Here is a 27,745-nt window from a genome sequence, read left to right on the forward strand (position 1 = left end):
AATATAACCTTCTGTGCAACTCATGCTTAAACCAGCAAATATCTGGTTTATAAAATTTTAAAAAAGCAAAAAAAATTTTAATAGATGTTTCACTATTTTTATATATATAATATACATATATATTTTTATATATATATATATAGAGAGAGAGACAGAGAGAGAGAATTTGTAATACCCAAAAATATGTATGTAATTCAGTTTATATCTGTCTTAAAATTGTTTTCTTTTTTCTAGCTATAACCTGGTTGACTTTTCTCTTCTTATTACTACTACAGTAGACAGAAAAAGAAGAAAAAGTGATTTTTAGTTAGTTGCTTTTAATTTCATTGTAGCTTTTGTTTTTTTTTAAGGTTTTTGTAGGTGAGATGGAGGAAGCTAATAGTCCCTAAAGTGTTTTAAGATCATCTGTTATGGTTTGCTCCAATGTACTATTTATTTTCATTACTGTCAATAGCTTAGTGTAGACTACCTTTTTCTGACTGTTTTTCATTTGTTTGTTTGTTTGTTTGATTTTCATTTCTTCATCTAAGCCTTAGGAGTCTAGGAGGGCATTCAAGTATTAATAGACTAAGAATTTCAAATGTGTTTTTGCATTTTTTTCATCTTTATCACAAGGTGAATTTGGTGAAGTTTGTAGTGGACGTTTGAAACTACCAGGAAAAAGAGAATTACCTGTGGCTATCAAAACCCTTAAAGTAGGTTACACTGAAAAGCAACGCAGAGATTTCCTAGGTGAAGCAAGTATCATGGGACAGTTTGATCATCCTAACATCATCCATTTAGAAGGTGTGGTGACTAAAAGTAAGTATGATGGCAAATTATACATGTGTGTGCATATCATCAATATCTCTTTAGATCATTATTAATTTTAGGGTAAAGAGAAACCAACATTGTAATATATTAATTTCTCTAATATTAATGTTTATTATGTATTTTAGATTTTTGTTAAAGCTAATATTCAATGAACTTGAATTTTCATCTATCTTTTAAAATATATATTTTAACTCATTTGCTATGAATTCAATGCCAGACAAAAATGTATCCAGATAAAAGAAGCGGTAAATATATCAACTTTTTTTTTTTTTTTTTTTTAACTGTTGGCTCTTTTACTTTTTATCCTAATGAAATATTAACTTCAAAGTTTTGATTAAGGCATTGAAGTTTAACATTCAATAGGATTGCTATAATCATAGCAATGCCACCTTTTAAGCAGTTCTTTATACTCAGGTTCATTTTGTTTATTTATTTTTTTTTTTAAGATATGTTAATAGTTCTAGCGAAAGCAACAACCACAGAAGACAGGGAAGCTCCTTTTAACGAATTTTTTGTTGTTGTTGCGAAAGCAAATCTAGTTGTTGTTGTTGTTGTTTTTTCTCAAAAATATCAAGAATTTTACATCTCTTTTAATTCGTGTTAATGTTTTGTAAACGTGTTCATGTGGTGAGCCTTGCAGTACAAGGATTTTAAATCATTTCAATCAACAAATAATGTATTTTTGTGGCACATACATTGGCCTTCATTTTCTTTGTATTCATTATTTCTTTACCATTCCTGTGTGTTCTGATTCCCTCCTTTATTCTTGACACCCTACACATCACTTACCAAAATCCATATCTTAAAGAGGTACACATCTCCAGGAAGCATGCTCACAGAGGATTGCAGGAGAAGAATAAAATAACCTACAGATGTGGGTTTCTTCAAATCTTGGATTTTCTTCCTCCAGTTGAGTATATACCCACACATTATTCTTTACCTGATGGAAACCCAGACAGGGCATTTCTGGAGCAAGAAGGCAATCCTGAGGTCTTATCAGAAAAGTGTAAAAGTGCTAAAGAAAGGCAGGAGGCAGGATCGAGAGAGGCAGTCAGAGGAAACAGCACATTTTTTTAAATGGAATAAAACAAAAGTATTTTTTATAATGAGGATATTCTTTAATGGATGTGTGGAAATATGTGAAATAAGAATATAATATAAAAATATGGTCACAGATGCAAAAAAATTAAATTAGAATTTGAATGTGTCTATATTCTATCCGAGGGGAAGGACTTCAAAAGAACATCTGTGATAGCAAGTGGTGATTCTGTAGAAGCAAGAATCATAACAACAGAGATTAAGTAAAATTATTTGCTATGTAGAAATGGTATTATCTAATATAAAACATAGTTCTTAATGATGGTACCACTAATAATAGTAAGCAAATATTTGATAATTTCCATCTTCGTTACCTCATTCACATGGTTGGCAAATTTAACTTTCTGAAAATAAACTCTCACTATCACGTCCTGTTACCCCAGGGTGAATGCAAACTCCGTAGGCAGCCAATCTACCCTTCATAATGAGTTAAGATGTAATATTTAGAACAATGCCAGGTTACTGTTATTATCATGGAAGACCACGTTGCGTAATAGTCAAGAACATGGACTATGCATCTAGTGATGCGATTTGAATTTTAATTCTAATATAAACATTTATGTGGGTTTGCACATCATAAACATTTGGAACCTTAGTTTCCACATTAATGCTATGGGGTGAGAATACCTTGTAGCATTATTGTGAAGATGACACGAATTAATATAGATGAAGTTTAGAATGGGCAAGGCACAAAGTAAGTATGTATTTAGTACATAGTTACTACTTCTCCACTTATCTCTCTTCCTATGCTCCGAACTTCTCTATATCCATTTTATGCTTAGTCCATTTTAAACTACCTCATATTTTGCCCTGCCTTCATTGCCTCTTTCTCTGAAATTTATACCCTCATGTTCACTACTTTCTCAAGTTCATTGAAAATGTACTCAGTCTACCAGCTCTGTGAAATAATCGCTTCCACTTTGCTCTGAAGTAATTTCTTCTTTTGAACACTGCGTACATGAGAATTTTTGCAAGTCTATAATGTTTCTTAATTTGGTTCAAAAGTCTTATTTAAATCTTACTTTTTTTTGTCTCTGTTGCTTATATGTTTCAGCTCTCTAGCTAAAAAATGTATGTATGTATGTTACTTGAAGACAAAGATCGTATCCTAAATATTTACGTAAACATAATGTATTTTACAGATCTTTATTACAAAACTTGTTTATTTGACTGGGTCCTGACTGAGATAAATTAAGACAACTTCTTGTAATAATACAAACAAGTTTCTCATATATTATATATGCACTTTTAGGAGCTAGTTTCAATATTAACAAATGATCATATCTAGATTCTATGAATTCTATTCTAAAAAATTGTTACTGTGGTTAGAAAGGCAGTTTTAAATTTCTATTTCTTAATCAAATATCCTGCTGGATGTTGCTACTCACCATGAGGCTACACATATATGTAAAGAAAAATGTAAATACTTACAATATTTATTTGCTTTTACTTCTTATTCTGTATGTTTAATTTATTCTATATGTTTATTCTATACATTTATTGAAACAATATTTCTCCTTTATAAATTTAGCTCTTGATGTTCAACTTAGGAAGTCTTCAACTTGTTTTTAATTTACCATGTTGCAACTCACTTTATTTGTGTCCTTAATTTCATGCTCTCTGATCTGATGCTAATTTATTCAGCAATTATTCTCAACCTGCAGCACACAGATAATGAGACATAAGTGCAACTAAATCTTGTGATTTTTCTTATTGAAGCTGAGGTAGGGAGTCTGAAGTAGCCCTTCTATGGGTGGTGTCATTGTGAGCCTTCATCTTTCCAGTATCACGTGCCAGAAGCTTGAGCCCCCATTCAAATCCCTTCTATGATTTATTGTGAAACAGAAACCATCATAAATAGATACATATATTCTAAAGCTCTTTCATGACAAATGACATTAAAAAAAACCCCACAGGTCCTGGCTTAATTGACTCATTTGAAATGCAAGACACTTTAGTGTAGCAGACACAGTGCCAGCTTTTACTATTTAATGAGATTCGAGAAAAAGATAAAAAGGAGACAAAAGTTAGAACTTTTTCACTGCAGCATCCTTAGTTCCTGGAGATTTCGTCTACCATCAGTGGAAAATTATTATCCAAACTGACTAAAGGAATATCTATTCAGTCTTAGGATTAGTTATAATTTTATTTCTTAATTTAGAATCATGTATGAATAACCTTAGTTCTGTAAAATTAATAAATTTAAACGAAACATTACAGAAAAATTAGAGGAATTTCTCTTTCTCTTTATTTCTATATCTGCAGAGATAGAACATACAATTACATTGATTGCCTAAACTGCTAGACAGTTTTGACTTATTGTGTAAATTTATAATTATCTTCCAAATATATTACTTCAGTCTGTCTAGTAAGATCATTTTCTTTATACAGGCTCTTATTATGTATTAACTAACATTATTCCAACAGTCTTCCACTACTCTTCCCATTTTGTCACTTTCCACTTTAGTCCACTCCATACACATTGCCCTCAAATCACTGCTTTCCTGTCATGCTTCATCAGCAGTCAAGTAAACAAATCAATCCAAATGCATGGACTTTCATACTTAATCTGATACACATTTCCATAGTTCACTATTTTCTTTCTGGAAAACTCTACCTCATTCTTGCTCTGCCCCTTTGAGATACTTCAGTCAGGCCTAAAAATGCCCTCTCTTCTCTCTTCTTTACCTTCAGGTTTAATTCAAATATGACCTCTATGAGATCAGTGTCATTTATCTTCATTTTTCCTTCAATCTTGAATGCCTGCCTGGCATAAAGTAGGCCTTCAATTATGTTGAATAGCTAAGTAAAGGAAAACTTCCCAGTTCTACATTAGAGTACAAGTTTCAAAATATGAACTTTGAAGGGCAAAGGTTTTTGTTTTGCTCACTTGTGTGTTCCTAGATCCAAGCCCAACATGTATAGCACTTTATATATGTGTTGAATGAATGAATTCTCAGTCAGAAGTAATTGTCTAACTACCAGTGGCATTTCTATATACTCTGTCATGCTATATGCTTTTTCATAATTAAATCTGCAAACGTTTTATCACCCTTCTTATGCAATGAACTCATTGAAACCAGCATAGGTTTATCACCCCCTTTGTGTCTAGCCAAGGGCCAGACACATTAGGTAATTAAAAAAAAAGGAGGAAATTAAAATAGTGAATGAATAAATTGTGGCTATGTAAAGATCATAGGCTAGTTAGAATGATATGGTTTATGTTTTAAATTTTAAAACTTTATTATATAAAACCATGGGCTTTTATGAAAAATAATAAAATTAATAGGAAGGAAATTGTCTGAAAATCAGATCTTGCATATACCACTATTAATTATTGTTAACATTGCATTAAGAATTTACTAAGCTTAGTTTTCTTTATATGTTATCTCTTTTAATCTGCACAATATGCTATGCTATAGACATTAGTATTTGTTTTCATTTTACAGAGGGGAAAAATTAGCATTAAAAAAGTTAAATACCTTATCCAATATCATAAAACTAGTGTGGGAATAATGGCAGATTTTAAAACAGTTCTCTCTGATTCCAAAATCCAAACTCTTAAACAGTGGATATAACCAACCTCATATTTCATCATTCTGTACATGCTTGACAAGAAACATTTATTTATTCAAAAAAACTAGTTGATCACCTAACGTAGATCTATTCTTGCTAATCAGTGGGGCTATAGAAGAGATTAAACCGACTGAATTTCTGCCTTTATAGGGTTTACCTTTGGGCGATGGAGACAGAAATTAAGTGAACAAATAACTTAAGATAATAATGTTAAATGGAGAAAATCAAGCTGGGAAAGGAGATTGGGGGTTGCTTCTGTTGAGAGTGGGTGCTTTCTATTTTAGATAAGGCTTGAACAAATTAAAATTTGGGGCCTTACAGACATTTGGAGGTAGACTGTTACAGGAAGAGGGACCAGCAATGCTCTAAGGAAACTTGCCTGGAAGGTTCAAGAAACAGCAAGAAGGCCATTGTTGCTGCAGTGGAATGATTGAGAGGAGTCTTTGGTAAGAATTTAAATTAACGATGTAGTAGGAGAATAAACAATGTAAAAACTCTTTGCTGCCTGCAAAGACCATCTCTTACTCTGAACTCTGAAGCTGTAGAGCTAACATGGGATAGAATTTGATTTACACATTAACAGGACCCTACTGGGTTAAGAAGAGCTGGTAGGACCCAATGTTGAAGCAGGGAGGCACTGGAAGCTAATTTACATTGTTCACAGATCATTATGGATTAGGTCAGTGTAATGAACTAACATGGTGGAGGGTAGTGGTTGGATTTTGTAGATATTTTGAAGGCAATCACAGTAAACCTTCTTGTGAATTTGATGTGAAGTGTGAGAAAAAGAGAGGAGTCAATGATAACTATAAATTATTTGTCCTGAGTACCCCAAAAAAAGGAGTTGCAATTTATGGGGACAAGTTTGGGAGGAACAAGATTACGCTTGGTAATCAGTAGTTCAGTTGTGGACATGTTAAATTTGAGATACCTATTAGCATACAATTACAGATGTTGTGCATAAAGTTGGATTTAACTTTAGTCCCAGTAAGTAAAAAGAAAAATGTTTGAAGTATGAGTAAACTTTAATTTTATGTCTTCTCCTTCACAAGAAGAAATAAAATTATATGAACCAGTTATAAACAGTGATATAAATAAACAACTTTAAAACTGAAGTAGAAACAGAGCCAAACTCATTAATTTATTAATTTGGTACTTGCTTTTCTTTGTTAAGGCAGATACAGGTGTTTAGTAAATACACATATACTAAAAATGAGATATGTACAAGTGCTGTCTCTTAAAGAATCTAAATCTCAATCATCTGAAAAGCCTATAGGTTTATGGAAAGAAATTTACTGACTTGCAGATTGACTGTTAATAAATGAAACTGTGTTTTAAAGTTATTTTCATTATTAATACAACCAAGTTGTCAGATTTGATCATTTTTAGATTCTTCATCTCTTCTGAAAAGCCTATAATTTCTGATTCCATAATTAATTACTGTGTTAACCACTTTCACTAATGTAAGAACAATGCTAGTTTGTTTTCAATTTGAGAAATGAACATCTATTGAGAAAGTTTACATCAATGTAAGCAATCTGAAATAAAGAGGATATTTCGGAAAGCTTGGAATTTCTACCCATAGAGACATTTTGCATTTCCATGCCCCTGTCTCAGGTGAGGTGTGCAAACTTTTGATTTTGTCTTATTTTCCCAATCTGAAATTATATAATTTTACAAAGGACTTGTCCCAACACGTTAGCCAGCAAATGAGAACCACAATAAAATTAAAATATCTGAGTACATTTCTAAGTTCTGCTCATAGTTTGTTTTTATTTTTGTTGTTTTGTTTTTTTCCACTTTTAATAAGCATTACGTATTCCTACCCCAAGTACAAGATCTTATTTTCTGGCTGACCATTATCAATTAATAATTGATTCACCATATTTGTGTTATCCCAAGTTTCCTTTGGGGTAAGAATAAAAGAAATTTGAAACAGCTGCAAGCATAAGTATACTAAATAGAAAACAATGCAAATAAGATGGCATAATGAAATCGTACTATAGGTATATAAGTATAAGCAGAGGCTTACTTTCAATCATTTACAAATCTTAAAATATATTTCTAAGAGAAATGCAGCGACAATAATTTTCCAGTGAATTATGAGGCTTCTAAATGAAATGCTCACTGATAGCCCTAAGTGGTATCGTGTGTTTATTGATGAGCTAATGGTTTTGGAAAGGAAGATGGTATGAATGCAAATAAAATAAGAAGCCTATATTTAGCAGCAACTCTTGTGATATGGCCTAGTTTAGTGTTTCAAAAAATGTAATGTGCCTCTGGGGATATTGCTAAATGGCAGAATCTGTTTCAATAGATCTGATTGGGGAATGGCATTTTACATTTCTAATTAAGTTCCCAGGCCATGTCTATGATGCTTGTCAGATGCCATACTCTGAGAAACAACGACTAGATCAACATTCCCCAATTTTTTTCACCTAACTTTGAGATATCTTATGGCAAAGGATTGTATTATCAGGAAGGGTATATTCTCTTCTCTTTTGGAGATTTGTGATGGGTGTTAGCACCAAAAAGTCACATAATAAGTAAAAACAAAACAAACAAACACAAAAAACTTAATTTTTGTGTAATTGTAGAAAAAACATACACACACACCTTGAGCTATACACCCTTAAATTTTTTCAAGTGTACAATACGGTATTATTACCCTTACACGTAGTGTTGTACAGCAGATCTTTAGTACTTTTTCATCTTGCATACTGTAATTTTGTACACATTGAACAGCAACCCTCCACTTCTCTGTCCCCACAGCTCCTGGAAACTACCTTTCTACTTTCTGCTTCTGTGGGTTTAACTACTTTAAGTGTCTCTTGTGAATGTAATCCAAGATTGTTCACAATACACTGCTTGGATCATAGGTGGATAATGAGCATATATAAAAATAGAATATTTATTGAAGGTGAATTCCTGAATTAGATCTGCCATCAATGGTTAAATAATTAGTTATGCCGTATTTGTGATTCCCAAGTTTGTATTAACACACAAAAAATGAATATTTGTGAGTTTTTTTTTTTTTTTTTTTTTTGCTTTTACCTCTAGTCTTTATTGAGGTTTCCCTATAGGATATGTGTTTTCTTATTTATTTATTTATTTATTTATTTATTATTATACTTTAAGTTGTAGGGTACATGTGCATAACGTGCAGGTTTGTTACATATGTATACTTGTGCCATGTTGGTGTGCTGCACGATCAACTAGTCATTTACATCAGGCATAACTCCCAATGCAATCCCTCCCCCCTCCCCTCTCCCCATGATAGGCCCTGGTGTTTGATGTTCCCCTTCCCGAGTCCAAGTGATCTCGTTGTTCACTTCCCACCTATGAGTGAGAACATGCGGTGTTTGGTTTTCTGTTCTTGTGATAGTTTGCTAAGAATGATGGTTTCCAGCTGCATCCATGTCCCTACAAAGGACACAAACTCATCCTTTTTTATGGCTGCATAGTATTCCATGGTGTACATGTGCCACATTTTCTTAATCCAATCTGTCACTGATGGACATTTGGGTTGATTCCAAGTCTTTGCTATTGTGAATAGTGCTGCAATAAACATACGTGTGCATGTGTCTTTATAGCAGCATAATTTATAATCCTTTGGGTATATACCCAGTAATGGGATGGCTGGGTCATATGCTACATCTAGTTCTAGATCCTTGAGGAATCGCCATACTGTTTTCCATAATGGTTGAACTAGTTTACAATCCCACCAACAGTGTAAAAGTGTTCCTATTTCTCCACATCCTCTCCAGCACCTGTTGTTTCCTGACTTTTGAATGATCGCCATTCTAACTGGTGTGAGATGGTATCTCATTGTGGTTTTGATTTGCATTTCTCTGATGGCCAGTGATGATGAGCATTTTTTCATGTGTCTGTTGGCTGTATGAATGTCTTCTTTTGAGAAATGTCTGTTCATATCCTTTGCCCACGTTTTGATGGGGTTGTTTGTTTTTTTCTTGTAAATTTGTTTGAGTTCTTTGTAGGTTCTAGATATTAGCCCTTTGTCAGATGAGTAGATTGCAAAAATTTTCTCCCATTCTGTAGGTTGCCTGTTCACTCTGATGGTAGTTTCTTTTGCTGTGCAGAAGCTCTTTAGTTTAATGAGATCCCATTTGTCAATTTTGACTTTTGCTGCTGTTGCTTTTGGTGTTTTAGACATGAAGTCTTTGCCCATGCCTATGTCCTGAATGGTACTACCTAGGTTTTCCTCTAGGATTTTTATGGTATTAGGTCTAACATTTAAGTCTCTAATCCATCTTGAATTAATTTTCGTATAAGGAGTAAGGAAAGGATCCAGTTTTAGCTTTCTACTTATGGCTAGCCAATTTTCCCAGCACCATTTTTTAAATAGGGAATCCTTTCCCCATTTCTTGTTTCTCTCAGGTTTGTGAAAGATCAGATGGCTGTAGATGTGTGGTATTATTTCTGAGGACTCTGTTCTGTTCCATTGGTCTATATCTCTGTTTTGGTACCAGTACCATGCTGTTTTGGTTACTGTAGCCTTGTAGTATGGTTTGAAGTCAGGTAGCGTGATGCCTCCAGCTTTGTTCTTTTGACTTAAGATTGTCTTGGAGATGCGGGCTCTTTTTTGGTTCCATATGAACTTTAAAGCAGTTTTTTCCAATTCTGTGAAGAAACTCATTGGTAGCTTGATGGGGATGGCATTGAATCTATAAATCACCTTGGGCAGTATGGCCATTTTCACGATATTGATTCTTCCTATCCATGAGCATGGTATGTTCTTCCATTTGTTTGTGTCCTCTTTGATTTCACTGAGCAGTGGTTTGTAGTTCTCCTTGAAGAGGTCCTTTACATCCCTTGTAAGTTGGATTCCTAGGTATTTTATTCTCTTTGAAGCAATTGTGACTGGAAGTGCATTCATGATTTGGCTCTCTGTTTGTCTGTTACTGGTGTATAAGAATGCTTGTGATTTTTGCACATAAATTTTGTATCCTGAGACTTTGCTGAAATTGCTTATCAGCTTAAGGAGATTTTGGGCTGAGACAATGGGGTTTTCTAAATATACAATCATGTCATCTGCAAACAGAGACAATATGACTTCTTCTTTTCCTAACTGAATACCCTTGATTTCTTTCTCTTGCCTGATTGCCCTAGCCAGAATTTCCAACACTATGTTGAATAGGAGTGGTGAGAGAGGGCATCCCTGTCTTGTGCCAGTTTTCAAAGGGAATTTTTCCAGTTTTTGCTCATTCAGTATGATATTGGCTGTGGGTTTGTCATAAATAGCTCTTATTATTTTGAGGTACGTTCCATGAATACCGAATTTATTGAGCGTTTTTAGCATGAAGGGCTGCTGAATTTTGTCAAAAGCCTTTTCTGCATCTATTGAGATAATGATGTGGTTCTTGTCTTTCGTTCTCTTTATATGCTGGATTATGTTTATTGATTTGCGAATGTTGAACCACCCTTACATCCCAGGGATGAAACCCACTTGATCATGGTGGATAAGCTTTTTGATGTGTTGCTGAATCCAGTTTGCCAGTATTTTATTGAGGATTTTTGCATCGATGTTCATCAGGGATATTGGTCTAAAATTCTCTTTTTTTGTTGTGTCGCTGCCAGGCTTTGGTATCAGGATGATGTTGGCCTCATAAAATGAGTTAGGGAGGATTCCCTCTTTTTCTATTGATTGGAATAGTTTCAGAAGGAATGGTACCAACTCCTCCTTGTACCTCTGGTAGAATTCAGCTGTGAATCCATCTGGTCCTGGGCTTTTTTTGGTTGGTAGGCTATTAATTATTGCCTCAATTTCAGAGCCTGCTATTGGTCTATTCAGGGATTCAACTTCTTCCTGGTTTAGTCTTGGAAGAGTGTAAGTGTCCAGGAAATTATCCATTTCTTCTAGATTTTCCAGTTTATTTGCGTAGAGGTGTTTATAGTATTCTCTGATGGGAGTTTGTATTTCTGTGGGGTCAGTGGTGATATCCCCTTTATCATTTTTAATTGCGTCGATTTGATTCTTCTCTCTTTTCTTCTTTATTAGTCTTGCTAGTGGTCTGTCAGTTTTGTTGATCTTTTCAAAAAACCAACTCCTGGATTCATTGATTTTTTGGAGGGTTTTTTGTGTCTCTATCTCCTTCAGTTCTGCTCTGATCTTAGTTATTTCTTGCCTTCTGCTAGCTTTCGAATGTGTTTGCTCTTGCTTCTCTAGTTCTTTTAATTGCGATGTTAGAGTGTCAATTTTAGATCTTTCCTGCTTTCTCTTGTGGGCATTTAGTGCTATAAATTTCCCTCTACACACTGCTTTAAATGTGTCCCAGAGATTCTGGTATGTTGTGTCTTTGTTCTCATTGGTTTCAAAGAACATCTTTATTTCTGCCTTCATTTCGTTATGTACCCAGTAGTCATTCAGGAGCAGGTTGTTCAGTTTCCATGTAGTTGAGCGGTTTTGATTGAGTTTCTTAGTCCTGAGTTCTAGTTTGATTGCACTGTAGTCTGAGAGACAGTTTGTTGTAATTTCTGTTCTTGTACATTTGTTGAGGAGTGCTTTACTTCCAATTACGTGGTCAATTTTGGAGTAAGTATGATGTGGTGCTGAGAAGAATGTATATTCTGTTGATTTGGGGTGGAGAGTTCTATAGATGTCTATTAGGTCTGCTTGCTGCAGAGATGAGTTCAATTCCTGGATATCCTTGTTAACTTTCTGTCTCGTTGATCTTTCCAATGTTGACAGTGGAGTGTTGAAGTCTCCCATTATTATTGTATGGGAATCTAAGTCTCTTTGTAAGTCTCTAAGGACTTGCTTTATGAATCTGGGTGCTCCTGTATTGGGTGCATATATATTTAGGATAGTTAGCTCTTCCTGTTGAATTGATCCCTTTACCATTATGTAATGGCCTTCTTTGTCTCTTTTGATCTTTGATGGTTTAAAGTCTGTTTTATCAGAGACTAGTATTGCAACCCCTGCTTTTTTTTGTTCTCCATTTGCTTGGTAAATCTTCCTCCATCCCTTTATTTTGAGCCTATGTAGGTCTCTGCGTGTGAGATGGGTCTCCTGAATACAGCAGACTGATGTGTCTTGACTCTTTATCCACTTTGCCAGTCTGTGTCTTTTAATTGGAGCATTTAGTCCATTTACATTTAAGGTTAAGATTGTTATGTGTGAACTTGATCCTGCCATTATGATATTAACTGGTTATTTTGCTCGTTAGTTGATGCAGTTTCTTCCTAGCCTAAATGGTCTTTACATTTTGGCATCTTTTTGCAATGGCTGGTACCGGTTGTTCCTTTCCATGTTTAGTGCTTCCTTCAGGGTCTCTTGTAAGGCAGGCCTAGTGGTGACAAAATCTCTAAGCATTTGCTTATCTGTAAAGGATTTTATTTCTCCTTCACTTATGAAACTTAGTTTGGCTGGATATAAAATTCTGGGTTGAAAATTCTTTTCTTTATGAATGTTGAATATTGGCCCCCCACTCTCTTCTGGCTTGTAGAGTTTCTGCCGAGAGATCTGCTGTTAGTCTGATGGGCTTCCCTTTGTGGGTAACCCGACCTTTCTCTCTGGCTGCCCTTAAGATTTTTTCCTTCAATTCAACTTTGGTGAATCTGGCAATTATGTGTCTTGGAGTTGCTCTTCTCGAGGAGTATCTTTGTGGCGTTCTCTGTATTTCCTGGATTTGAATGTTGGCCTGCCCTACTAGGTTGGGGAAGTTCTCCTGGATGATATCCTGAAGAGTGTTTTCCAACTTGGTTCCATTTTCCCCCTCACTTTCAGGCACCCCAATCAGACGTAGATTTGGTCTTTTTACATAATCCCATACTTCTTGCAGGCTTTGTTCATTTCTTTTTCTTCTTTTTTCTTTTGGTTTCTCTTCTCGCTTCATTTCATTCATTTGATCCTCAATCGCTGACATTCTTTCTTCCAGTTGATCCAGTCGGTTACTGAAGCTTGTGTATTTGTCACGTATTTCTCGTGTCATGGTTTTCATCTCTTTCATTTCGTTTATGACCTTCTCTGCATTAATTACTCTAGCCATCAATTCTTCCACTTTTTTTCAAGATTTTTAGTTTCTTTGCGCTGGGTACGTAATTCCTCCTTTAGTTCTGAGAAATTTGATGGACTGAAGCCTTCTTCTCTCATTCGTCGAAGTCATTCTCTGTCCAGCTTTGATCCGTTGCTGGCGATGAGCTGCGCTCCTTTGCCTGGGAAGATGTGCTCTTATTTTTTGAATTTCCAGCTTTTCTGCCCTGCTTTTTCCCCATCTTTGTGGTTTTATCTGCCTCTGGTCTTTGATGATGGTGATGTACTGATGGGGTTTTGGTGTAGGTGTCCTTCCTGTTTGATAGTTTTCCTTCTAACAGTCAGGACCCTCAGCTGTAGGTCTGTTGGAGATTGCTTGAGGTACACTCCAGACCCTGTTTGCCTGGGTATCAGCAGCAGAGGCTGCAGAAGATAGAATATTTCTGAACAGCGAGTGTACCTGTCTGATTCTTGCTTTGGAAGCTTCCTCTCAGGGGTGTACTCCACCCTGTGAGGTGTGGGGTGTCAGACTGCCCCTATTGGGGGTTGTCTCCCAGTTAGGCTACTCAGGGGTCAGGGACCCACTTGAGCAGGGAGTCTGTCCCTTCTCAGATCTCAACCTCTGTGTTGGGAGATCCACTGCTCTCTTCAAAGCTGTCAGACAGAGTCATTTTCATCTGCAGAGCTTTCTGCTGCGTTTGTTATTGTTTACTGTGTCCTGTCCCCAAAGGTGGAGTCTACAGAGACAGGCAGGTTTCCTTGAGCTGCTGTGAGCTCCACCCAGTTCGAGCTTCCCAGCAGCTTTGTTTACCTACTTAAGCCTCAGCAATGGCGGGCGCCCCTCCCCCAGCCTCGCTGCTGCCTTGCCGGTAGATCACAGACTGCTGTGCTAGCAATGAGGGAGGCTCCGTGGGTGTGGGACCCTCCCGGCCAGGTGTGGGATATGATCTCCTGGTGTGCCTGTTTGCTTAAAGCGCAGTATTGGGGTGGGAATTACCCGATTTTCCAGGTGTTGTGTGTCTCAGTTCCCCTGGCTAGGAAAAGGGATTCCTTTCCCCCTTGCACTTCCCAGGTGAGGCAATGCCTCGCCCTGCTTCAGCTCTTGCTGCTCGGGCTGCAGCTGCTGACCAGCACCGATCGTCTGGCACTCCACAGTGAGATGAACCCAGTACCTCAGTTGAAAATGCAGAAATCACCGGTCTTCTGTGTCGCTCGCGCTGGGAGTTGGAGACTGGAGCTGTTCCTATTCGGCCATCTTGCTCCGCCCCCCCAAAGTAAATATTTTGAATTGGCAGACATCACAGTATGGGAGAAAGGAAAACAGCCTTAATATTCAGATAGATATAAATTTGATTCTCTACTTTACTCCTTATATAACTTGCTCTAGGCAACCCAAGTAATATATTGAACCTTTCTGAGCCTTACTTGCCTTCACTGAAAATGTCTATTATAATATCACAATTATAGAATTTTAATATCAATAACATTGCCTTATAAAGAGTAGATGCTCAATAAATTTGAGCTCTTTTATAGTTATCAATAATAAAGGTAAATTTCTCAAATAATGTATTTCTGTTACTTCATGTACTCTCCCCGGGCTGGGCCTTCAGTAAATAATAGAAAGTAATATAAAAACTCTCCTCTGTGATTAAAATCATGTTTTGACATGCTTTATGAGCTCTTTTTATATGGATTTTTGATAACATGCTTTCAAAATTATTGGCAGATCTACTCTTTGTCTGTACTTCAAGCTGGATAATGGAAAATGATTTATACACTTTTATTGAATTTACAAGGGTTAGAGTAAGCCATGTTAATTATTGCTATGTCATTTTTGCAGGCTAGCAGGAACTGAGACAAAACATAAGCCAAATTAAATATAATTACCATTAAAATGACTCAGGCATGAAAAATAATCGAATGGGTCCTGAAGTGTCTCATTCCTGTCAACAAAAGAAGATCATACTTGTTTGCAAACATTCATTTTAATTGCTTTTCCCCCATCATGTGAAATACGAGAGGTGTTTTAGGTCCTTATCATCTTTCTCAAATAATGTTTTTGTTTTTCACATCACAACCTACACTGTCATAAATAATTAATCTGCCTTTTAAAATTAGGTGACACTAGCTGAAAAATCTTACAAGATGAATACCAGGTGCCCATCTCTCTTTTTTTCCCCCAAATGTATATTATACAGTGCGAACACGTTGTCTGATCAGTGCATTCTCTTTAGAGTATAAATTCTGTCTTCTAAGTTCAATGAATTTGGTTTGAATTTAAGATGAAGATTTTCCCAAGAAAGAGATAATTTTTTATGAGAATTCCATCCAAATCCTACTCTCTAGATCTTGGGTGAGCAGTGGTCGTATTTACCACTGACCCACAACCCTAAAAAGAGAGCCTAAAATATAAAAAGATAGGCAGAAAGAAGAAATTCTAGAAAGGAAAGAAGAAAAAAACTGAAAGTGCTGTAAGTAGAAATACAGGAAAACCCTGCAAACATAAAGGACATGGTAAAGTAGATAATGATAACATAGATTAGTGGAGCACAGCATCTGTTCATGTGATATGAGCTGAGAGGTGCCATGCAGGAAAAGCTGAGACTATATTCTCTAGATGTCTACTGGATTTCAGGTCTTTCCATTCATTATAATTTGACAATCCTCTCAATAGATTTCTGTAAATGAGGGGCGAGATCAGGCAGAATCCAAGTAAAAGAGGCACACAGGAGGGATTTCTGGAATTACAGGCTGATTCCAGAAAATCTAGGCCTCCTTTTAGTTAGATTAGGGCTGATGTTCGTCAGGTACATGCTGTTGTGGCTCTATTCATTGTAAATTGATTGAAATCTTTCTGTACTGTGGATAATAACTGATGCTGGAGGTTCCCATGTGTCCCCTTTATATGAGTAACAGTTTCTTCACTGAGTACTTTCAAATTCCTGAAACTGGGCAAATGATGGGATAATGCCTAATATCACAGGGTGATCCAGGATATTTCAGCATTATCGCTGGTATAAATTCTGACATATAGGTACCTGTGCTCAAACAGTAGGGCTATCACACCTGGGAGAGGTATATTACTTTTGTTTCCTTGAAAGAAAAGGACTTCAGATGAATATAAAAGGTTGAAATGGGCTCTGAGATGTGAGAATGGGACAAAAAGAGTCCAAAGCAGAATTGTGTCTATTTTAGAATTTGCCTGAGGTCCTTCAGAAAGAGTCTGACAATATAATTAAAATAAAGTTTAAGTTGCAAGCATTTTCTATTCATGAGTGTAGATTACAATTATACTAATAATAAAAATTTCATGATCAATTTTTTTCCTGTTGTGTTCTCGAGCCATTTACAAATACAATCTAAAGAATTATGTTTCTACTAAGAAATTTCATTTCTATCTAGTGTTAAGGTTGGTATTTGTCACCTCATCTCCTGTGACTTTATGATTTAAGAAAAGAAAAAATTCCGAGCTCTGACCATATTTGAACTTGATGGGATCTTTCTCGGTAATATGCATAGACATGTGCTACCTCTCTTCCTGGAACTCTGGTCACCTTTCATTACACCAGTGAGTCCTTCACTCTTCAAGGTGCAAATTAAATTACATCCAGAATGCACTCTCTCTGCATATGTGATCTCTCACCTAACATAGGCATCTACAAACTTGTGTCAAATAAAATATTTTAGACAAATATTTTTTACAACTTTTATAAACTTTAGAGGATGAGGAAATGTGGTTGCGTTTTCAATACACTTATCGCATTCCATTTAAAGAAATATTGTCAGGCCGGGCGCGGTGGCTCACGCCTGTAATCCCAGCACTTTGGGAGGCCGAGGCGGGCGGATCACAAGGTCAGGAGATCGAGACCATGGTGAAACCCCGTCTCTACTAAAAAATAGAAAAAAAATTAGCCGGGCGCAGTGGCGGGCGCCTGTAGTCCCAGCTACTCGGGAGGCTAAGGTAGGAGAATGGCGTGAACCCGGGAGGCGGAGCTTGCAGTGAGCCGAGATTGCGCCACTGCACTCCAGCCTGGGCGACAGAGCGAGACTCCGTCTCAAAAAAAAAAAAAAAAAAAAAAGAAATATTGTCTCTGGATATTTTATGAGAAGATAATTAAGTGAGAATTAGACTCACTTTTCCTACATTATTATTATAAACTGTGAGTTTTAAGTGATCTGGGAATAAAAAAATCTTTTTTCTTCCCACATATTTCCTTTTCATATGTAATAGTCATATATTCTACATCTGTATTTGTATTTCTGGATAATATGATGTGTGTAAATATGCAAGTTGTCATTCTATGACCTGAGTCAATCAACTATCTAGTAAAATACAGATGCTCTTCTGAAGAATGCCATTAAATTAATTATAATGCATTTCACAATTGTATAGTATTTATTTTTCTTCATAAATTAAAAAGTTAATTAGTGGACATATATGGTAATTTTATTGTCATAAGTCTCCTTTTTCTTAACTCAAAATATTTTAAATTAAAACAAGTTTTATGTCATGTGTTTCTATTAAAGAGTGAAGGGGCATGTCTTAAAATATAGTGAAAATGTGGAGTGATAAAACTAGCAACTGTTTTCTGGATATTTTCTTGTATAGCGAGAAGTTTTTATCTTGCAGTTTTCATCTTGTATTACAGACATACTATGTATGAAATGTCATAATTTTATATGGAATAAGGTGATCTATTCTCTTGGTCAACTTACATCTAGCAAGGAAGCTAACACACAGATACGACGTTGATAAAATTTATTTTTAAAATGTTAAATCCTTGCATAGCAAATTCTGAGTAATAGGAACTATTTTAAGTGCCTTGGATAACCATGTGACTTAGTGGATACTCACAACAACCCTATGAGGTAGATAGCATTGCTATCTTTATTTTATAGATGAGAAAACTGAGGCACTGAGATAAGAATTGACTAGCCTGGGAGCACATAATAGTGAGTGACTGCTCTGTGAAGAAAATCCCAGAACTATGGCTCTAGAGTCTGTCCAACTAACCTCTAGGCTACATGCCAATGTCAGACACGAAAGGAGAAGAACACTTTTCATCATAATTAATGATTGCTAAGGAAATCTTTCACATAACAATTAGAATGGGGCTTTAAAAAATGAAAAGTGGGGTTAATCAAGATTTTAAGTGTGTGACAGAGAGAGGAAGGGCAGGTAGCCCTAAGGAAAAGAGTTACAGAAACATAGGGGTAAAGGAAGGAAAATGCAATATACATTAAAGGGACCATAAACAGGGCAGTTAGACAGGATGGAGTTTTTATTTAGAATTGTGAGAGTTAGAAAGATGAATATGTTCCAAGTGTTTCACTGAATATTATTGGATGCATTATATCATTACTTCTATTAAAATAAAATTTATCCTAAAACTCATAGAATTATTCTTAAACACATTTCCTACATAAATTAGTGATGATATTGGAAAGGCTGTGTGTGTGTGTGTGTGTGTGTGTGTGTGTGAATCTTAAATGTCAATCTGTTATTAACTTCATGATACATTTTTCTCACTGACTCACCCATAGCACTAAGATATCATCATATCAGAAATTAGCTTATTTCTTAAAGAAGACATTTTAAATGAATATATATACACACACATACACACACACACTATATATATACATTATATATGTATATATACACAAAATTTGGACACTTATAAAAACATCTGGGTAAGCTTTTGCCAGATGAGAATGCAAAATTGAAGAGCAGCAGGTTATATCACTCTGTTTTCTTTTCAGGTAAACCAGTGATGATAGTGACAGAGTATATGGAGAATGGCTCTTTAGATACATTTTTAAAGGTAGGATTTGGAATAATTTAGTTATTCAAGGTGTTATTTATATATTGGCTGTGATGTTCAAGTTGAAATTGGGCCACTTTAAAGCTTAAGTTTTTAATAGAATAGAAATGTATGGAGCCACAATAATTATACTCCAAAATGAACATTGGTTTGTTTTAGAAAACTCACACAAATCCAAATTATATGCCCCTAAAGAGTTATTTAAGTATGTTTTACTTTGCAAATGCAGTGAAGTGAAAGGAATAAGGGAGGAAAAGAAAAATCTTAAAAAAGAAATGTAAAAAGGGAAAAAAGGAAAAATAAGGTCTTATAAGTGTTCGGTTTTCTCATAGTTTATCAGGTAGAGTGAGAAACCGTGTAAATAGCCCAAGCAAATCATTAATAAAGGGGTCAAGTTGGAGCCTATAAGTGCTCCTAATCCACCTAAAGACCAGTCACTACTTGCACCAGCAGAGGTTATGTGGTAATTGACAATAGCAAATATTATCAGATCACCAGCATTTCAGGGGAGGGTTTTTTTTCTTTTGTGTGCAAATCTCTACATTTTAAATATCGGCAACCCACTTTATTAGTAAATAGCTTGTGTTAGACAATGTAACATATTTGCAGGCCTGATTAAACATAAAGGCTGGCAGTTTGTAATATTAATATAGTGCTCATTACCATTGGTAGGGAAAAGTGATAGCACAATGGCATTGATAACAATTGTAAGAGGAACCTATGCCATGAATTTGATAATGGTCCACTGAAAAGCCAAATTTTTCTTCCTATTGGCAGACCCTGCCAAATTATTTTATCAAATTTTCTAACCATACCTTTAAGTACTCCGGTCTCTTAGAGTCACGTCATTCCTTTATTTTAAAATAGCCATCCATTGAGCGTTATGAGTTTATGTAACTGAAATAATTTCAGTGCCCTTGACAAAGATGACACACTTCCAAAAATTGCTAATATTGTCCTGATCACTGCTCAGTCACCTGTCTCCCATCTACTGTTGCAGAAACTCCTTTATCTCCTCTGTCCATTTATTCTTTACCTTAATATGTCTATCCAGCTAGCTTCTTTTAAATCACCTCAAAACAGTACAGTGTTGACCCAAGGTAGATACTAGGTTGGAGTGTGAACAAACCCTTCTGATGACTGAGAATAAAGGAGTTATGATGCAGAAAAAGGCAACTACATAAGATTTTTGGCCAGGGTTTTCAAAACCTTTATCTGCTTTATCCAAGCAGAGGAAAAATAAACATTACCAAGTTAACCATATACTTCCTACCATTTTCCACTCTCCTTCAGATAGAAATTGCATATGAATTTTAGTGATTGATATTATCAATTTGGGGGATTGAATACAGACCTCTCATATTTTCCCCAAGTGATTGGTGTTGCTAGACTAATATTTCTACATTGTCTTTACAGAAAAACGATGGGCAGTTCACTGTGATTCAGCTTGTTGGCATGCTGAGAGGTATTGCTGCAGGAATGAAGTACCTTTCTGACATGGGTTATGTGCATAGAGACCTTGCTGCTAGAAACATCTTAATCAACAGTAACCTTGTGTGCAAAGTGTCTGACTTTGGACTTTCCCGGGTACTGGAAGATGATCCCGAGGCAGCCTACACCACGAGGGTAAGATCTAATAGAGTGCATTTCTGAAACAGTAGACCAGAGCCATTTAATTTTTAAAGATTCTAAAAGAAATATCTGAAAGAGCATTCCTGCAACAGAGAGAGAGAGAGAGAGAGAGAGAGAGAGAGAGAGAAGAGAGAGAGAGAGAGAGAGATAGGGAAAGGGAGAGAGAAAATCAAAAGTCAAAAAATTCTTCCTTTTATGTATCAGCTAATTTAAATATTAACTTTAGAATATCTGAGTCTCAATACTTCATTTTTTCTGAAGATACTAAAAATAAAAAATCTTACTTCAAAATGGATACAGTATGTAAGAATAATCATCTTAAATTTAAAAGTAAAGAGTTAAATACAGAATCTCCTACATTAAAGGTTTTACATATATAGTGCATGTATATCTGTGTATACACACATATATATGAATATGTAAACATGTATAATATTATTGGGTATTGTAAGCTCTCTGCATTATACTGTCCTTACTTGTAAAATAAATACAGAAATATCTAGTTCCCACCTTTTAAGGATTTACATTGTGGTGAAAAAAGAGCTATTCCTTCAAAAAGTTTTAATTTCCTGGAGGTATTGTAATACCTAGTTAAAAACTGTTAAGTCTACACTATGGAAAATTGATCACTAACTCATATTGTCATATTTCATATAAGTCAACCCTCTTTTCTATCAAAGTAATTGCTTGTTGTATTGATATGGTATATAATTGACATTTTTTTTTCTGTGAAAAACGTGGATATTGCTACAACAGAATCTTATGGGTGATCTATAATGTCATACTTCTTGATTTTGAATTCCTTATGATAAACAGTATTTTCTTAATTATAAATATGTTCAGTGTCATCAAGTTGGTTATCCTCAATGTCTAAGACCCTTGTGAAGATAGAGATTTGTCATTGTTTCCTTTTCTCTATACAACTTGATATCTCTCATTCTCAAAGTAATATACATGTTTTCTTATTTAATTCAACTTTAAAAAAATTACATCCACTGGTAGTCTAACAATAAGTTCTTTTCAGATTATAGGGGTTTTATAAAAACCTTTTTGCTTTGTGATTCATGGGGATTTGTACTTTGCTGAAGGGCAAAAGTAACTTGTCAAAGCAAAGAATTCCAGTGGTCAGCTTAATCAATAAAGTGTTTGGGGGGATATCTTTCCTCTTCCAGACCTATCATTGTCATTATTTGTATTACATGAAAGCTTGATTAAGAATTCTCTTGGGAATAGAGTTACTTTTAATAAATTTGGCCTGAGCAAGATTGAGGTTATACAAATATCCATTGCCAGTGGGATTGGTTGTTGTCTTAGTTAAGTGCAAAAAGTAGATTTTTCAAGATTTGTGTTAGTGTGTTATGCTACAGAGTAAAGTGAGAGACAGAGAACCTGAAACCTTCAAGGCTTATTCCTCTGAAATGGGGTATAATGGCAACCTGTGGAAAATCTATACACCGAGAGATGAGAAAATAAGGAACTTCAGATTTATTGATGACACCAAGGATGATCAGAGTACCAGGAGAAAAAGTGTGGGCTAAGGTTTAATATAATCAACAAATGACAATTATAAAAGAATATTAATAAGACATTATAGAATATCTATGCATAGGTAGGACTCATAATGCGATCTTGCTTATGAATATTTAATGAATAAGAATAAGTTTCAGGTAAGTCTTCTTAAAAAGATGTTACCATATATCTAAAGAGCAAATAATTCAAACCTAACTTCAATTCCCAAAATAATTTTTAGTATGATCCCAAACTGTTATTTCCTTATATATATATATTGAAACTTTGGTTCATAAACATCAATTTAAGCCCTAGTTTTTTCCTTTGCAGTATAAATTAAATCTTTCCCTTCCTGCAAAATGGGAAGGCATATGTTAGTCTTTTTACAATAAAATATTGAAAAATTTCACCTATTTCTCTTTCAACACATATTTGATGGTAGATGAAACGTATGGGGTCGGGCTCGGTGACTCAGGCCTGTAATCCCAGCACTTTGGGAGGCTGAGGTGGTCGGATCACGAGGTCAGGAGATCGAGACAATCCTGGCTAACATGGTGAAACCCCATCTCTACTAAAAATACAAAAATACAAAAAAAAAAAAAAAAAAAAAAATTATCCGGGCGTGATGGCGGGCACCTGTAGTCCCAGCTACTTGGGAGGCTGAGGCAGGAGAATGGCGTGAATCTGGGAGGCAGAGCTTGCAGTGAGCTGAGATCATGCCACAGCACTCCAGCCTGGATGAAAGAATGAGACTCCGTTTCAAAAAAAAAAAAAAAAAGTTAAGAGAATAATAATTTCACCCTGAAAGAGGCATGATATAAAAGTGCTTATTGTATGAACTAAGGGAAAGTCTACCAAATCAATTTTTATGCAAAAAAAAAAAAAAAAAAACAAAAAAAACCAAACAAACAAAAAAACGTGATAATGTGGTAAAGTTTTCCCCCAATACAATTTCAATAATTTTTAATTTGGTTGAGTCAGACAAGGCACCCTCCTCTTAAACAGTTGAACCAAAGAAAAACAAAAATAAGACAACAAAGAAAAAGAGAAAAGCAAGTCTAAGAGAAATAACCTAACATCAAGGGAAAGTGTAACTTTGTTTCAATATATCCAATGTTAGGCTGGGCCCACTAGCTCATGCCTGTAATCCCAGCACTTTGGCAGACTGAGGTGGGTGAATCGCCCGAGGTCAGGAGTTCGAGAGTAGCCTAGCCAACATGGCGAAACCCTGTCTCTATTAAAAATACAAAAATTAGCCAGGCATGATAGCGCACGCCTGTAGTCCCAGCTACTCGGGAGGCTGAGGTTTGAGAATCACTTGAATCTGGGAGGTGGGGTTTGCAGTGAGTGAAGATCTCACCACTGCACTCCAGCCTAGGAGACAGAGCGAGACCCTGTCTCAAAAACAAAATATCTCCAGTGTTCACGTTTGTCTTATTAACTGCTAAACAGCTCAGGGTCACATTCATGAACCTGTAATTTCCACTTACAATTTCTGTATTAAAGAAACAAAGCACCCAGGGAATTTGAGTCCTTTACTCTCTGTTAGGAAGTCATGAGAGTATACCTTATTGGTTTGTTTGACTGCCTGCTTTTCCTTACTTAGAGCTGCCATACTGAGGACAATAATTGAGATGTGGTTTCTGTACGTAATTCAGTAGTCACACAGAATTTAAACTAGAAACCTTCCAGACAGCCAATTAGTAGTTAGTCTACTACTGCGTATGGGCTGAGAGATGTGAAAAGAGACTGTGTGCTGTCAAACAGATTCACTTAAAAATGCTACATCTCTGTCTAGATCTTTTCAGTGAGGCAACCCTGTCCCTAGATACATTTGAAGTATGTAGGAAGTTTTTAAAATCGTTTTCAATTTTAGGGAGGAAAAATTCCAATCAGATGGACTGCCCCAGAAGCAATAGCTTTCCGAAAGTTTACTTCTGCCAGTGATGTCTGGAGTTATGGAATAGTAATGTGGGAAGTTGTGTCTTATGGAGAGAGACCCTACTGGGAGATGACCAATCAAGATGTGAGTATGGAACTACTCTTTCTCAACTTGACAATGAAATGCTTTGTTCTCTGAGTCAAGACACTTACAATGTTTTTCATTTCTGAAAGTGACAGTTGCTTAAGAAAATGAAATACTTTGCTTACTCTCTGATCTGTTTTGTGTTGTTGAAATATCCTTTATGCAGGATCTCAAAATGAGTTAGTACAAAGGAAAGTAAGTTACAGTTATATAAAAACTCAGTCCCTTGCCAGTCAGTTTTAGCTGTACTGTAGTGATGTTTCACTCAATTCATGTCAGTATCATTTTCAAAGATAAAGAAAGAGCCATCAAAGAATGAATACTGACAGGCAAGTTTTTATGATTTGCATTTGATAAAGGCAGCTAATACTCCAAGCCAAAAGGATGAATGATATTGATTTAATAGTGGATGCTCTTAGAGGATAAAAAGGAATAGTCTACATTTCTTTAAATTAAAAAAAAAAGTAAGAGGAGTTGTATTGTTTATTTAACTTGAAAGAAAAACCAGATTTTCCCTACAGTGGAAAAATAATTCATACTTACAATAATAGAATCCTAAAATTAAAGGAACTATGAAAGAATCTTCTGTTCAAATTCACAATGTTTATTATGTGATGCCTGACGCATGGCTCTTTAATCTTTCCCTTTGTAATTTTCCATCATTACTATTCAATACAGCCCTCTCTGTTTTGGATCATATGGAAATTTCGTATTTTTTCTTTTGAGGAACAACAATTATAAAAGTAGCTAACATTTATTAAGCCCTTACCATGTGACATACACTATCTTAAGTGCTTTACCAACTATTTTATTACTTCTTTGTAAAGCTGGTATATTGAATAGTTTTAATTTAATAATGTGCTTATTTGAAACACTTTTTTCTCTCCCATTATTTCTGTCATCCATGCTCCATAAAACCTCCCTCTCTCGTGCCTTCAGGGTTGGTTAAACAGATACTATATAGCTCTCTAGCTGAATTTTGTTGAAACAACAATGCCGGTAGTTAACACTGACTTTCCAGCCCAAAAATTCCAATCCAACCAAAAAGTGAATCCCATATTCATTTCAAAGTGTTTTCCACAACTGGAGGCCTAGCCTAACCATAGGTACCTATAGTGTGAAACAAGTATGGTCAGATATTTGCCCCTCCTCCTCTGCCAAAGTCTGTATCAGGATTCTTCAGGATTGGTCTGGGTGGAGAGGTAGAAAAGAAGGGGAATAAATGTCTTCTTTTGGGAAGCATCTGTTCATATCCTTTGCCCACTTTTTGATGGGGTTGATTTTTTTCTTGTAAATTTGTTTGAGTTCTTTGTAGATTCTGGATATTAGCCCTTTGTCAGATGGGTAGATTGCAAAAATTTTCTCCCATTCTATAGGTTGCCTGTTCACTCTGATGGTAGCTTTTTTTGCTGTGTAGAAGCTCTTTAGTTTAATTAGATCCCATTTGTCTATTTTGGCTTTTGTTGCCATTGCTTTTTAGTGTCTTAGTCATGAAGTCCTAGAACTTAAAGTATAATAATAATAATAAAAAGAAAATGAAACCACAACTTCACACCATGTATATATAAAATATTGGAATATTGAAATGTCAAAATGTCAAAATCAGAATGCAAAATGATAGAAGAAAAATTTTGATTATATTTAGCTTTTCTTTAAAATCAGGAAAAATCCTTGAGCCATTTAAGAAAAAAGTTGGATAGCTTTCACTAACAAAATTACAAATTTCTGTGTTGAAAAATGCACAACAAAAAGTAAGAAATACAAATTTAGACTGAGAAAATATTTTCAATACTGCATTATAAACAAAAATGTAGTGTACTTATACAATGAGATTTAATAAAGCATTAAGAAAAATAGAAACAACAGGCAAAGTATAAGATTTGGCAAGATTCATTGGATGGAATGCAGATGGCCAATAAATGTATGAAAAAATGTTTAACTTTTTCAATGAAAGAAACACAAATTAGAAAAAAGAAAAAGAAAGAAAGAAAAGAAGGGGCATGATTGCTACTATAATGTGAGGATATTGATGCCTCCTGTGAGACAAATTGCCCAGGCATCAGTTCTCAAATGAGTTATCTGTCTGAGTTCTTCCAAAGACCCTTGATGAAGCCCTTTTGTCTGCAAGGTCCCTAGAGGAGGAAGATGTCCTCCGACTTTCCATAGTTCTTTTCACTTGCTGTCTGTTCCTCACTTCACAGTCTCTTACTGTTCCGGCTCTGTGTCCACGTTATTGGGGAGAAAAACATTCTTATTGGATGCACTAGCAGTGCCTTCTCTTTGCAGACATCTATTGCAGGCTGCTCCAGCGAGCCTTCTTCAAATTTCTGCAGAAGAAAAGCCAGGGTCACACATCAGCTTTACCATGAATGATTTCATAGCATTCTTCTTTGATCGAAACAGCAAATTGGAGTTACGGATTTCTGCTTCTCAGCAAGCAAACCGGATGGCAATGAATCTCCCCTTCTTATAGTCACTTAAAATTGCTAATGTTTGTTTTCTTTATGCCCTGCTTACTTGACTTGGGGAGGGAAGCTCTGACTGGCATTTCTCTAAATCTGAGAAAATGGTATATATTGTCTTCAGCTTTATGATTTTAGGGGCAGGACCATGGCAAAACGATATCATTAAATCCCTATTACATGTATTTATACTTATATTTAACAACCTTGTGTCAGTGGGATGCTATTATTATTACTGTTTTACAATTAAGAAACTGAAGCTTGGAGATGTTAAATGACTTATTTATCGTCACAGAAATAATGAAAGTGATACCAGAAATTTCAATCTAGTTCTAAAAAATTTGTGTATCTAAGCACCACACTGTCTCCAGTTGAATCAATGTCTCCTACCTCCCTTTCATTTCTAACCAATAGTCCTACATCAGCTTTCTAATTTAATATAAAATATAAAATGTTCAATTCAATATACAGTTCAATATATGATTACTCTGGATTGATCTTGATCTTAGTCTAGACTAAGACCAGACCCATTTACTCCTTTCTATTCTTCAGATAAACGCCAAATGCTAACATGTCCTACAGAACACTACGTGGTTTCATTTCTAACTTATCTAAAGCTCATTGCAATGCCATTCTTCCCTTTAATTTTTGTGAAAGTATTTTAATCCATCCTGGCAGCGAGCCTCGATATGCTGGTTTCTACCATGTGTCTACTTCACTCAAGGGAAGCATTCATCCCTTATTTGCCTGGTTAACTTCTACTCACACTTGAGATATTTTGAATTCTGATCCTGTCACTCAGAATTATTAG

At 35.5% G+C, this 27,745-nt stretch overlaps 1 protein-coding gene across 6 annotated transcripts in view; it reads left to right on the forward strand.

Annotated features, from left to right (window-relative positions):
* The window catches only part of EPHA5 (EPH receptor A5), a 288,516-nt gene that overhangs the window by 236,083 nt on the left and 24,688 nt on the right, over window positions 1–27,745 (forward strand). For all 6 annotated transcript variants that reach the window (XM_073017325.1, XM_073017327.1, XM_073017326.1 and 3 more), the window contains 4 exons: window positions 616–801; window positions 19,244–19,305; window positions 20,722–20,931; window positions 24,323–24,472. In XM_073017325.1, coding sequence (XP_072873426.1) covers window positions 616–801; window positions 19,244–19,305; window positions 20,722–20,931; window positions 24,323–24,472 — 608 coding nt within the window. The remainder of the gene's footprint in view (window positions 1–615; window positions 802–19,243; window positions 19,306–20,721; window positions 20,932–24,322; window positions 24,473–27,745) is intronic.

The sequence above is a fragment of the Chlorocebus sabaeus genome, chromosome 7, assembly GCF_047675955.1.
Source record: "Chlorocebus sabaeus isolate Y175 chromosome 7, mChlSab1.0.hap1, whole genome shotgun sequence".
Classification (NCBI taxonomy): Eukaryota; Metazoa; Chordata; class Mammalia; order Primates; family Cercopithecidae; genus Chlorocebus; species Chlorocebus sabaeus.